The 12,388-nt window shown below is 38.9% G+C and overlaps 2 protein-coding genes across 5 annotated transcripts in view; both read right to left on the bottom strand.

Moving 5' to 3' along the window:
• HCFC2 (host cell factor C2) overlaps positions 1 to 12,388 on the bottom strand; it is a 91,627-nt gene that overhangs the window by 16,847 nt on the left and 62,392 nt on the right. For 3 of the 4 annotated variants that reach the window (XM_042469792.1, XM_042469794.1, XM_042469796.1), the window contains exons 4-9: positions 11,490 to 11,698; positions 9,697 to 9,781; positions 5,814 to 5,917; positions 5,090 to 5,278; positions 2,919 to 3,104; positions 716 to 765 (exon numbers count right to left, since the gene is read on the bottom strand). In XM_042469792.1, the coding sequence (XP_042325726.1) occupies positions 716 to 765; positions 2,919 to 3,104; positions 5,090 to 5,278; positions 5,814 to 5,917; positions 9,697 to 9,781; positions 11,490 to 11,698 (823 nt within the window). The remainder of the gene's footprint in view (positions 1 to 715; positions 766 to 2,918; positions 3,105 to 5,089; positions 5,279 to 5,813; positions 5,918 to 9,696; positions 9,782 to 11,489; positions 11,699 to 12,388) is intronic. The other variant, XM_042469793.1, reaches the window with a different exon arrangement.
• TXNRD1 (thioredoxin reductase 1) overlaps positions 1 to 12,388 on the bottom strand; it is a 170,157-nt gene that overhangs the window by 143,659 nt on the left and 14,110 nt on the right. The gene's annotated exons all lie outside the window — the stretch shown is intronic.

Below are 12,388 nucleotides of genomic sequence, written 5' to 3'. Positions count from 1 at the left end.
TGTGCCGGCTTCAAGGGGCCTATGGAGGCTTGGGAAGGCGGCAGCCCGGCTGTGCATGCACTGGCTTCAGGGGCCTCTGGAGGCCTGGGAAGGCGGCAGCCCAGCCGTGCGCGTGCTGGCTTCAAGGGGCCTATGGAGGCCTGGGAAGGTGGCAGCCGGCTGTGCGTGCGCCAGCTTCAAGGGGCCTATGGAGGCCTGGAAGGCGAGAGGAGACCGACGCCGAACACACTGGGCCACGGGGCTCTCTTGCAGCCTCTGTGGCTGGGCTTAACCCAGCATATAAGATGACCCCGACTTTTGACACGATTTAAAAGGGTTAAAAAGTCGTCTTATACGTCGGAAAATACGGTATGTGGTTGGAGCCCATGCTGTCTCCATTCTAGCCAATGTTCAAATTAAATTATGGCCCCTCTTACTACATTCTCCCACATTCTGCTGCACAGAGATAGGAATGTCCTTCAATCCCTTTACAAAAATATGTATAAGACTAAGAGGATGAAGTTAAACTTTAGACTAAGGATGGGGGACATGTGGCCCTTCTGATACTGGACTGCAACTTCTATCAGTGATATCCAGCATAGCCAATTTTGAGAGTTCATGGGAGTTGCAGTCCATAAATTGCCCACCTTAACACAGTTCAATTAATTTTTTCGCTCCAACATATTAGAAATACTTAGAGAATTCCAAGTTTTATCCCACACAAGTATATACTCACATTGTTTGGAGCTTTATTGAGAGTTTGACTGTGAAGATCCAGCTTGATTCCTGGAGGAAAGATTATATTTGTTAGGTTTTACTGCAGACAAGAACCATATTTCATATAAATGTACAACAGAAGATTGCATAAAGCTTTGAGATTCGGTGAAGTCTGTTATCCCTGTTAGGTGTCACACAAAAACTGTTTGTTTTCATATTACTATCGTAAGGACATGAATATCAAAATCTGTTTCTCATTGTAATGTATTCAAAAATGAAAACAAAAGATACAGATGCTGTTGGATTGTAACTCCCGTCAGTACTGACCAGTATAGCCTACAATGAGAGATATGGGAGCTGTAATCTGTCTACATTTGTAGGGCATTGGGTCCCTCACCCCTAGCATAAGTAACAGAGATGTTCCCTCTCTACAGAGATTCTCTATTTTAAAAAGAATGGACAGCTTACAGTGGGGCAGGAACATTTCAATTCCAGAAGCTGTTGTAACATTTGCATTAGAAAGTACCTGACTCTACTAAGGGAGGATTCAAATGGGATTCAGTGAAGCTAGGAGGTCAAGTAGAATTGGGACAAAAGCTTCACAATTGAGTTTCTTAACATATATATTAATTTTCTCATGATCTGTCTTCAGACAACATTCTGTAGACCTTTAAATTTATTAGCGTGAGCAAAAATGAAATTGCAAAAAATCAAAGGTCTTTTGTTTGTTTTTTGTGGAAGGAGAAACCTTTTGTGCCTGTGGAATGTATACGAATTGCTTATGGGACTGCGAGGTGAGATAGTGACATGAAATTATGGAACTCTTTCAACATTGTGGGGAAATGATCCAATTGTGAGATTACTACAGCTTGAATATCTGTAGCCTGGTCACACTTTTCTAAGGAAATATATCGTTGGTATACCAGCCAAAGTTGATAAAAAGCATACCTAGTCACTGTTGCTTCCTGTGTGTCAAAAGTAGGACCAGACCAAAAAAAGCTCACCCTAATTGCCTATCTGGGCTTTAAGAAGCAATGTGGACTCTGTCCCACAAAAGCTGTTGCACATCTCTTTTCATCAACTGGTACCTTAACCAACTTCTATCTTAGATTAATTAAGGCCAGGATCCTGTAGGCACTTTACATTAGCACAACAACTAGTTTTATTAACTGATGCAATTCTGACAGGCCAGCACACACAGGTTTCTTATACAAGTGCTTCCCTGCAGTTCCTCTACAGTGCAACAATCCACAATACTTTCAGTGAGATGGTCCAGAACAGTTCCCTTTTCCTTTCACTGGTGTGACTGCTGCTGTCTTCTTCACAACCCTGCGGTTATATAGATAGGAGCCTTACACTCCACTTGATCTCAAAAGAATTCTGGCCTATGTAACACATCTCTAAGGTTTGGGTAAAAGGGTCCCTCCCCCTTGGCATTATCTTTTTGTGGTTGTGGGATTGCATGTTCTAGTAAGGTAAAATGCTAATCTCTTGGTAGAACTGCTATAGGTACCCAAAAGCAGATGGAGAGGGGAAGGAAACTGAGAGAAATGGGATAGAATGGATAATGCGGATGGTATGAAAAATTCTGAGATGCATGCTTGATTACTCAATTAATCTTGGTTGTTGTTTTTTTTAAGCAAATGGAAGGCAAGTTAGTTAAATGTTTGATTTCCAAGTCATTTCCCTTGAATATTAAGGAATGTTTGACAAAAATTGTCAGTTCTGGTTTATTCTTACATTACTCTTAGTAAGAGGAAAGAGAATTGCTCAAAGTACCTCAGATTTTTTAATTATTAAGTTACTATATTAGATTTTCTTGCATTATGAGATGAAATTAGGTCAGGGTGATATGGTGGTGAACCATTCTATTATTGTACACCAGGCTGGCTAACAGCTGTTGTTGGACTATAATTTTGATAATCCTTAGCCAATAAAGCCAATGGTGAGGGATGATGGGGGTAAAAGTCCAACAGCATTTGGAATTCCACAAGTTTTTCACCCTTGTTCTATAGAGTCCTTGAAACATAAATGGAAAAAGAAGTAAAGAAATTATTGGAGAACTATCCAGTTATTGCTATTCCCTTGTCCTACCTGCAGAGTGCTTTTCAGGCATCCCTCCCATGTCACCTCAAAATTAACACAGAACACATACTCCATGTGTTTGGGAAAGAGCCTTACAACTATTTGACTATATTATTATTTTTTAAAATCTATATTACCTTGTGCACTTGGTGAAGATGCTTCAGGTACCACAGTAATAGGTATTTCAGCCACAGCAGGTGTTTGGATATCCAAATTTAGCTGAAGAAGATACTCTTCCACAGTAGGTACTTCATCCCATTTAACTTGAAATGAATTAGTAGTAGCTCTGATTAGCTGTACCTGTGATGGTGCTGGTGGTTTCTCTTAAAGAACAATGAGCTCCAGTTACATTTGAATAAAGCTTTATTTAGGACAGTTTAAGGCGCGTTACAGACTGCCTAAAAGCGGCGGTCTGCTGGCGCTGCTGGTTGCTCCGCGAGGGAGCCGCAGCAGCCAAACCGCGCGGCTCCCACACGGAGCAAAAAAGAAGCCCCAAAATGGTGCTTCTTCCCGTGGCGTGGTTATGACGCCGCGAGGCGCCAGTGGTGCACTCATGACGTCATAAGCGTCGTGCGGACGCTATGCGTCCGATACGTAATAATGGTGGCGCCTGTGTGTATAGGCCGCCACCATTATTACGCCCCCGTCACGTGCTGGGGTGAGGCCAGTGTGGATGCTAGGTCCGCGGCCAACCCCTAGCATGTGATGGGGCGCCTCAAGAGCCCATCTGTAACGGGCCCAAGATTCCACAAGAAACCCATTACTAATATTACCAGTTATTTAGCAATGAACACACTGGGAAGACTGCATGTGACACAATAAACAGATCTGAACAAAATGAGAAAACCCAAAAAAGATTATGAGAATGCTTGAGTCACATTGTTGCTCTATACAACCATATATATTAACACTATCAGGTCTAGTTATTGACTTCTGGGACCACACAGAAAGACTGGTACATCAACTTGCAACAAAAAAAAAAGTAACTTCCAAGGCAAATTCCAACAGGGAAAAACTAAACAAGAATTTAATCAACAAGTTTTTAATTCTGTCTCTGACTTACCACATTAACTCATTACACTCGTATAGTGCTGCTATTCCACTTTTACTGCTCTAGCTGCCTCTTGTTGCATTCTGGTTTCTGTAGTTCAGTGAGGCCTAAGAGCTCTCTGACTGAGAATCCTAAATGCCGCTCCCTCAACTGCAAATCCCAGAGTGCAACAGGAGGCAGCTAGAGCAATTAAAGTGGAATATCAGTGTTATAAGAGTGTAGTATGGTAAACTAGTCAGTCTCTAAATTTGGATTGTACAAAGCCTTTGTTTTATCATGACACATGGGTGAATGTGCTTATCCATGCTAGGATGGCTTTCTCACAAGTAATTCTTTTTACCTTATTAGCATGTTGGGGGGTAGTGAATTTGTTCTGGTTTTTTGGTGTTTTTTCTTTTTCTTTTTTTTTCTTTTCTAAACATTAAAGGCAAAATGCCTATTTTGGTGACAGGGTTCAGCACCTTGGGCAGTTCCTGAATGAAAATCTGTTAAAGGCTCACTTCTTTCCCTGACGTGGTAGCTGCCACTGCTTGTCACCTTTCAAAGACTCCTTATTATGTAACTGCTGTGAAAATAATAATCAATGTTTGTATCATTTGTATTTCTGTCCTCTTTCATTCCCTTAGCATCCAAGAACATGTATTAATATCTGTAGTTTACATCCAAATCAATTATTTTGAAGGAGGCCTCAAACTAACAAAATATAGTTTATACAACCTCTAGCTTGCCTAGCTTGGATATGATGGCAAATTATGGTTTGTTGAAATGAAAAAAGGGAGAAGGAAGAAAGGTAATACAGAAATATATGATACTCTCCTAGTCCTTCAAACAAAATGAAGTACCAGCTCCATCAGGGACAGCCTGAAGGAAGAGGCTCCTCCCTCTTTTAACTGTCATCTTGGCCTGAGAGGGAGCGATCAGGCAGACCCAGCTCCATCAGGGACAGCCTGAAGGACGAGACTTCTCCCTCCTTTTACTGTCACCTTGTATTTTGTATTGTATTGTATTGCAATTTTTACTGTACACCGCTATGATCATTGCAAAATAGCGGTCTATAAATAAAACTTATTATTATTATTATTATTATTATTATTATTAGTTAAGCCAGCCCTAAATGTGAAGGTTCAGAACAGATTAGTTTGTTATACACTTGAAATCTGTACAATATTTTTGAATGTTTACAAACATCAGATGCTTAGAACATGGGTTATAAATGATCATCTGAAAAGTTACCAAAAATATTATTTGGTCACTCACCAGTATCAAGATACCAAAGATCTTTGCAACAAACTTGATTGTTCCAAGCTTTCCTGTAACCATCTCTGCCACTCCATATATACAAGCGAGTGCCAACTATGACAGCACAATGACCAGCTCTTGGGCCAGGCAACAAGTTATTTTTGTCTTCTTGACAATCTGAGATTAGATTTATCCAATCCATAGTATCTGATAAATGCAACATATGATGGAAATTAGTGCATGAAAACATGATGGTCCCCAACCATAAATTTAAATCTCGCTATATAGAAACTTATCAATTAATCAAATGGATATGAGGAAATTTCTGCTTTGAGCACTGTGTTCACAATCCATAAATCAACCATTTTCTTGACCTGACATTCTGAAATTTTGACTAATCAACTGTTTCATAAAGAACCTGTATGGTGTGAACATGCAGTGGATGGACGTGACTAGATTTTGAAGCACTTTGGAGGTTGTGGCTTAACAAAACAGACTGAAGCCTAAGACTGATGGCACTGTCCCTCCACTAAGACCTTGAGCATCTTTAAGGTGTGACACTATCCTTTAACTTGTACCTTTAAGATGCAACAATTTACTTGAGATTTACTGACAAGCTACAGTGAGGCAGAAGCCCCAACAGAATAAAAATTATGCCACTCCCCATAGTGCAGCATATTTCTCCCCCACCAGCATACAGGATTGCTTTGTAAATTAACAACAAAAGCACGGGGATACTAACCCAAATTTAGATAAGAAAATGAGCCAGTACATTTCCATTCTCCATCTTGAGAGGATAGGTTCTCATCTGTGCTCTGTGGAACCCATCCACCAAAAATGTACATTCTGGAAATATGAAGGAGGGCAGGGAAGACAAGAAGAAAATGGTGCAAGAGATAAGCAAGTTTATTTTCCAATGCTTATTTTGCCATGGTCATTTTTTTAGACTGTTCCAAAAAATCTGGCATAAATCCAACTGTTGATCCAAATTAGAGAAGAACCACTGAATCACTGGGAACTTGGTAAGTCAACACCAATGTATGTTCTGTTATTCAAATGGGTCTATTCTTGTTGGATGCAGGTCAATATTTCCTCTTCTTTTATTAACTAGACCTTGAGCTTCATTCTCTTTCCCCCAGTTCTAGCTTTCCATGCCACACTGCAAGCTGTTCTGCAAAAAGGACAATAGGTTGCTTGTTTGCTAGATTAGTGGCTGTACAACTTTGATTGTTTTATACTCCCACAAGCCTCCAGCCAATAGTGAGGATTTCTGGGAGCTGAAGTTCTAAACAGCTTATAGTCTTACTTGTCTCTCCCACAACAAACCCAAATAATAAACTAAAAAAAACAAAAACCCCAAAACAAAAAACCCTATGCTATTTATCTAGCTTGTCAGGGAAGAGACAAGCAAGGCTAATGGGTTAGGACATCACAATAAACATTCCATAAACATATCATGAACTGAAGGTTTTTTAAGCATCTCCATTTGTAGCAGGACATATTAGGAAGCATGCACAACTGCAAAATTTGGACATCACAATACAAAAAAGGGGGAGAGAAGAGCTATGGTTTGTTTGACCATTTCTACTCTCAGCAAGAATGATTTGACAACATACACCAGGGCTCAGTCATATCTCCCTGAATCCAGAATTCTGGTCCATTGCTTTATCTAAATACCGTCACTGTGGGAAAGGGGGGAAAAAGTTCCCTGTACTTATTAGGGCATCTACAACCCAAAGATGAAAAGGTATGCATTTTAAACTGAAGCTAACTTTCCCTCTTTTCTTTCAAGCAGGCAGAAAGATATTCCTTATACTATTGTATAAATGTCCAAGAGAATTGTGTTGTAACACTGGTTGCATGAAAATCAGATTTCACTAACCAGAGGAAAATTTCCACATATTATTCAAAAGTTATAACTTACTAGGATCAAGTTACTCCAAAATTAAAAAGCAGTTGTAGTCACCTATCAGAATTATCTGCAGTTTTTTACAACAGCTGCAGGAGGCCACAGACAATCACTGATCCCATGGTTGGGTCACTGTGGTAAACACTGTATTTATGTTAGAAGTTGATTATTTGTAGGAGCCAGTCAAGCAGCAGGATAACTGAATTTTGGTAACAAAGTACAGCAATGAAGAGGCATGACAGAATGTCTCTCACCAGGTTGCAAGGTGCTACATAGTTTTCCTGGATATACTAACTAACTAAAAAAATCACACTAACTAAAAAATAAATGGTATCTGTAGTCACCTGTTATCTGGCAATGAGATGTATCATCACATATACCCATATAATAAACCATCAAGCACATTTATTTCTAACAAATCTTTTGAGTCAACAGTAGCAAATCAGGAGAAGGCTGGGATTATATCTAATTGATATATCAAGACAAGGATCCAGTGAATGGTGTGACAGCGTCTGGTGCTGTACAAAGCTGAAGTGAAGAGCATGTAGATCCAAAATTTTTGCCTGAGAGACTAGTTGGAGCCCTATATAAAAAGATGATATGCTCATAACAAATACACAGCTTTTAAAAAAAGATGACACGCACATTTGTGTTCAGAAGATCGTATGGATCCAGGCTAAGACCAAGTTTACAGTAGGCCCAATGAAAGCAATAAGAAGCAAATCAAATGTGATTAAGTTGTCCCAGTGCTCTTGAGGAATCTACTCCAAGCATGACCAAGTTTGAATTCTGTTATCTGTCTGTCTGTCTATGTGTAACCTCTCAGCCCACAAGGTAATGTAGTTAAAACATTAAATACACTGATAAAAACATTTAAAACAAATCACACCTTTAAAATTATCTAAATTCAGACAATTAAAACATAATGTATGTAAGTTATTTCAGTCATCTTACAGAATGCATATGCCAGGTTTCCAGTTATACAACAGGCATTCATAGGAGCTCTCTAGGCAGATATTCAGTCATATGGTATGTGGCGATAGGAATACAAGTTGAGTATCCCTTACCTGAAATGCTTGGGTCCAAAAGTGTTTTGGATTTTGGAATATTTGCATATACATAATGAGTTATTTTTGAGATTAGACCCAAGTCTAAACATGAAATCTGTTTATGTTTCATATACACCTTATTCACCTAGCCTGAAGGTAATTTTATACATAATATTTTTAATAATTTTGGGCATGAAACAAAGTTGGTGCATATTGAACCAATAGAAAGTAAAGATGTCACTATCTCAGCCACCAATGTAGACAATTTTGAAATTTGGAGTATTTCAGAATTCGGATTTCTGGATAAGTGAGACCCAACACATACTGAGGTGCTGACCATTCTGTTTCTGGACTCATTTGATGTTTACATGTATAAACCTATACACAATATGGACTTCAGAAACTGGCATATATAAAAGTGACATTCAGTTTGGGGATGTTGGAGATACAGGAGCAAAGCCCTCTGGCACAAATCCACTCCTTCATGATGGATTAAACATCTGCATAGGACTGTGACCATATAAGTGTCTGGATAATACTAAAAGCACTTGTAGCAAATACACTTAAAGTTCTTACCTGCAATACATAAGCCGTCCCACACATCTCAAATCAATTTCTATATGGACCAATGAATAGCAGCTCCTACTATATTTTATTATTGTTTTAAAATACTTCTTCTTAATTTATCATTGGCATACTATACAGGAGGAATTAGGAGCCTCCAACATATAGAACAGATGCCACAGGCTTCTTTTTATCAAGAGGGTATATAAACAACACTTAAATAGCCTGTGCAAAACTGAGCTGTGCTCTGCAGCCAGAAATACTGCTGTACTGACATTTACTCCTGAAAAGCAAGCACAGAATTGATCTATGTTTTGTAGTGGGAAAATGCCCAAATTAAATCCACCTACTCTGTCTTTCAAATTGCGTTATACCCTTTGCTGGAATAAAGGGCATGATCTCCTTCCTAAATTGGAAAGTGACCTGTCCTCAGGATCAAAAAGCATCCCCACCCCAATATAGAGAGTGAGCTGGAGAGGATTGCAGCCATATACAATATGATCAATTCAAAGGTGAGTGTCCTTTGTTTTCAAAGCTATGGTTCTGCAACTTCATAAATAAGGGGTGAGCAACACTGGGGAGTTTATCACACAGGAGGAATTTCTCTTAATTCCGAATGAAAAGAAAGTGGGGCTAAAACACATTCACATGAATTCGCTACTTCAGCAAATTTACGTAAATTCAAATTGCGTTCGAACTGACTTCCCATTGCTCGAAAATAGCTTGTCATTCCCCGAAATTGCGTGTGGTAGTCTATCACACAATAATGTGAAACCCACAATTGTATTCGGACTGACTTCCCATTGCCTGAAAATAGCTTGCGATTGCCCAAAACTGTGTGTCGTAGTCTATCACGCAATAACATGAAACCTCATGATTGCGTACGGATTGCCATTGGATTATACTTCCAATTTTCCTTGTCTGATAATGTCCTGGGAGACTGGGGGGACCACATCAGCCTCCCAGGAGAACTTTTTGTAAGGTTGATGCTGTTTGCATTTCACAGAGATAGACACAGGTAGGTTCCCTAAATACAAACACTAGAGTAACAGTCTCCTACTAGGTGTACCTTTCTATAGGTGAGCTTTTAACAACAGACATACTTGTTTCCTATTACACTGGCTGTATGGAGACTACGAGGAAGTGGCACTGTCCCTTTTGTTTCTGATTTCGACCAAGTCATTGATTCTGTTAAGACAAATAAAATCAGAGAGAGAGAAAGAGAGAGAGGAGAGGAGAGAGCACAAAGAAGGGATTATCTCTTTGGACATTTATGAAGTACACCATCACAAGATTCTAAGCATATCATTCCTTGAATTTCAGGGCATTGTGCATGCACAAAAGCTAAATATGTAGAGTTTTAAGAAAGAGAAGCCTTCTGAAAGGGACATTTGTAGGCTTTAAATAATATTTATAAAATGTCTGTACTATACAACAGAATGATATACAACATATGTTTCACGTTTGGTAATTGTAGCTACTTAAACACTTTCATGATTCCTTCTCAAAGTTACAAATGCTTTATTCCTTTGTTTTTATGATTCTGGTCAACAAATGTTTTAATATAATGTATGGCTTACATGTTAGCAGAGACTCACTGAATATTGTATATACTCATGTATAAGTCTAGAAATTTAGGTTAAAAAATTGACCCAAAAAACCTGGGTCGACTTATCCATGGGTCAATGTAAGTACTGTATTTTAACGCATATATATATGGTGAAAGGCAAGAGTTTAATCTGCCTTGGAAGGACTTACTCCCTTCTAGTCTCTCACTCATCCAGCCTTTAATATGAGCACAAATATATGCCCGCTGGAATTGTGTAAGTTTGTTGGCATTGCTTTCCTTTGCTTCATCCACTTTAGATCCTTTGTTACATGCCCCTAGGTTTACCCTCGACTTATCCATGGGTCATACCAAAATACATAAGTTCGGGCCCCAAACCTGCCCTCGACATATACATGAGGTCGACTTATAGTCGAGTATATACGGTATATCAAAACACTCTTGATGAATGACAGCCTGAATGGTGTAGTGGTTTGAGTGGGGGAGTAAAACTCTGGGAGATCAGAATCTGAAATTCTGCTCAGCCACAGAAACCTACTGGGTGACCTTGGGCAAGTTATACTCTGTCAGCCTAAAAGGAAGACAATGACAAACCTCTGAATAAATCTTGCTAAGGAAACCCTATCATAGAATTGCCATTAGCCAGAGTAAAGAAGAAGACACATAAATAACTTGACAAATAAATTTAGCCTCCGAAAAGGTAGTAGTTTGTCAGTTTAAGGAGAAAACAGTAGAGTCAAGCTTCACGTACTCTGAGATGGTCAACTGTTTATTAGTTGTTGATTTTTAAATAAAAGCTCAGCCTCTATGAGAAAAGGCCTTCTTCAGGGACTAGAAACATACACAAATATAAATATATTATAGATATTATAAAGACAGAACAACACTAAATTAACTATATCCCATAAAACCACATAGGAATGCATTATTTTCTCATAGAGTCCAGAATGTGCTGGACTTTTTTTAATGAATAAACAGATAGCCATAGAGCACATGGAGCTTGTCCCTTTTCTGTATTCTGCTTTTAAAATGCTTGTCAGTTTAAGCCCACCTTCACACATTTTAAGTATGCACCTAAAATATTAAGTGTGAATGGAGCAAAAAGGTAATTTTTAAACATATGGTATCATACAGGTACATGTGAGAAAGACTAGGACTGGCTGCAGCTCCCTATACAAAAGATACAAGGGGATGAAACTGTTTATGTTTTGTGTTAAAAGTAGAGGCCACATAATGAAGCCCAATTAAATTACAAATCCTTCAAAACTAGCCATTCTTTGGTATACAAAAAGTATAGAAATATTTTATTTACAATCTAACTGTACTCACCTATGTCAAGCTCCCAAAGGTCATTAAGTCGACAGCCAGACATCCCTCCAAAAATAAACATCTTTGCATTTCCAGAGTCTTTCCTACTGTATATAATGGCTGTATGAGATTCTCGGGGTGAAGGCAGAACGCCTTTCATTACTGGAATGTTCCAGCCCATAACTCCTGAACCATGCTGTAACTCCAACTCATAGAAATCATTTAAATATCTAGAGTGTAATGGAGAAATACAGAAAAGTGTCAGTGAAATGAATATGGAACTCCTGTAAGAACCCTCACTCTAACAATATGCTACACATATTTTTACAAGATCTCCCGCTGCCAAAAGTACACCTTCCCACTTTGAATCCCACTGTGGGAGAAAGGTGGGATATAAATCCTTGAAATAAAATAAAATAAAAGTACAGATAGTTTTGAAAGGCCAAATAAGTTTAAGAGATATATAATATTACTTTGGAATTATCTTCCTCAGACAGTTGCCAAAGCCCAAGTTTGTAGGTCTTTGAGAAGTGCTGAAAAATATTCTTTTTGAAAGCATCTTTGAGTGACCAGGGACAGGAAAAGATGGTGTAGAATCTCCCCCTTGAGCTTTTGAATAATGTGAAGTTGTCACTCAATCAATATTTACTGATTAGCCCTTAGGCCATCTCAAAGTACCCCACTGTGATTTTATTGTGCCGTATATTAATCTTGCCAGCACCTGGCACATGTGTAGTAAACATTCGTAAGAGGGAATAGAAGAGTGGGAGTGGAGATTTTTGCTGCCGACCATCCTCGGGGATGTTTTGGATTTTCTTGCAAGTTCCAGAGGGCGCTCAACCCAGGTCCATGGGCGCAATGGTTAGTGGAAATGTAGTCGGCAAAAAATCAGGAGGATTAAAAGGTGAAATTATCACCAA

Source organism: Sceloporus undulatus, chromosome 5, assembly GCF_019175285.1.
Source record: "Sceloporus undulatus isolate JIND9_A2432 ecotype Alabama chromosome 5, SceUnd_v1.1, whole genome shotgun sequence".
NCBI lineage: Eukaryota > Metazoa > Chordata > Lepidosauria > Squamata > Phrynosomatidae > Sceloporus > Sceloporus undulatus.
Note: the sequence above shows the minus strand (reverse complement) of the source record. Positions and strands in the feature narration are given on the sequence as shown.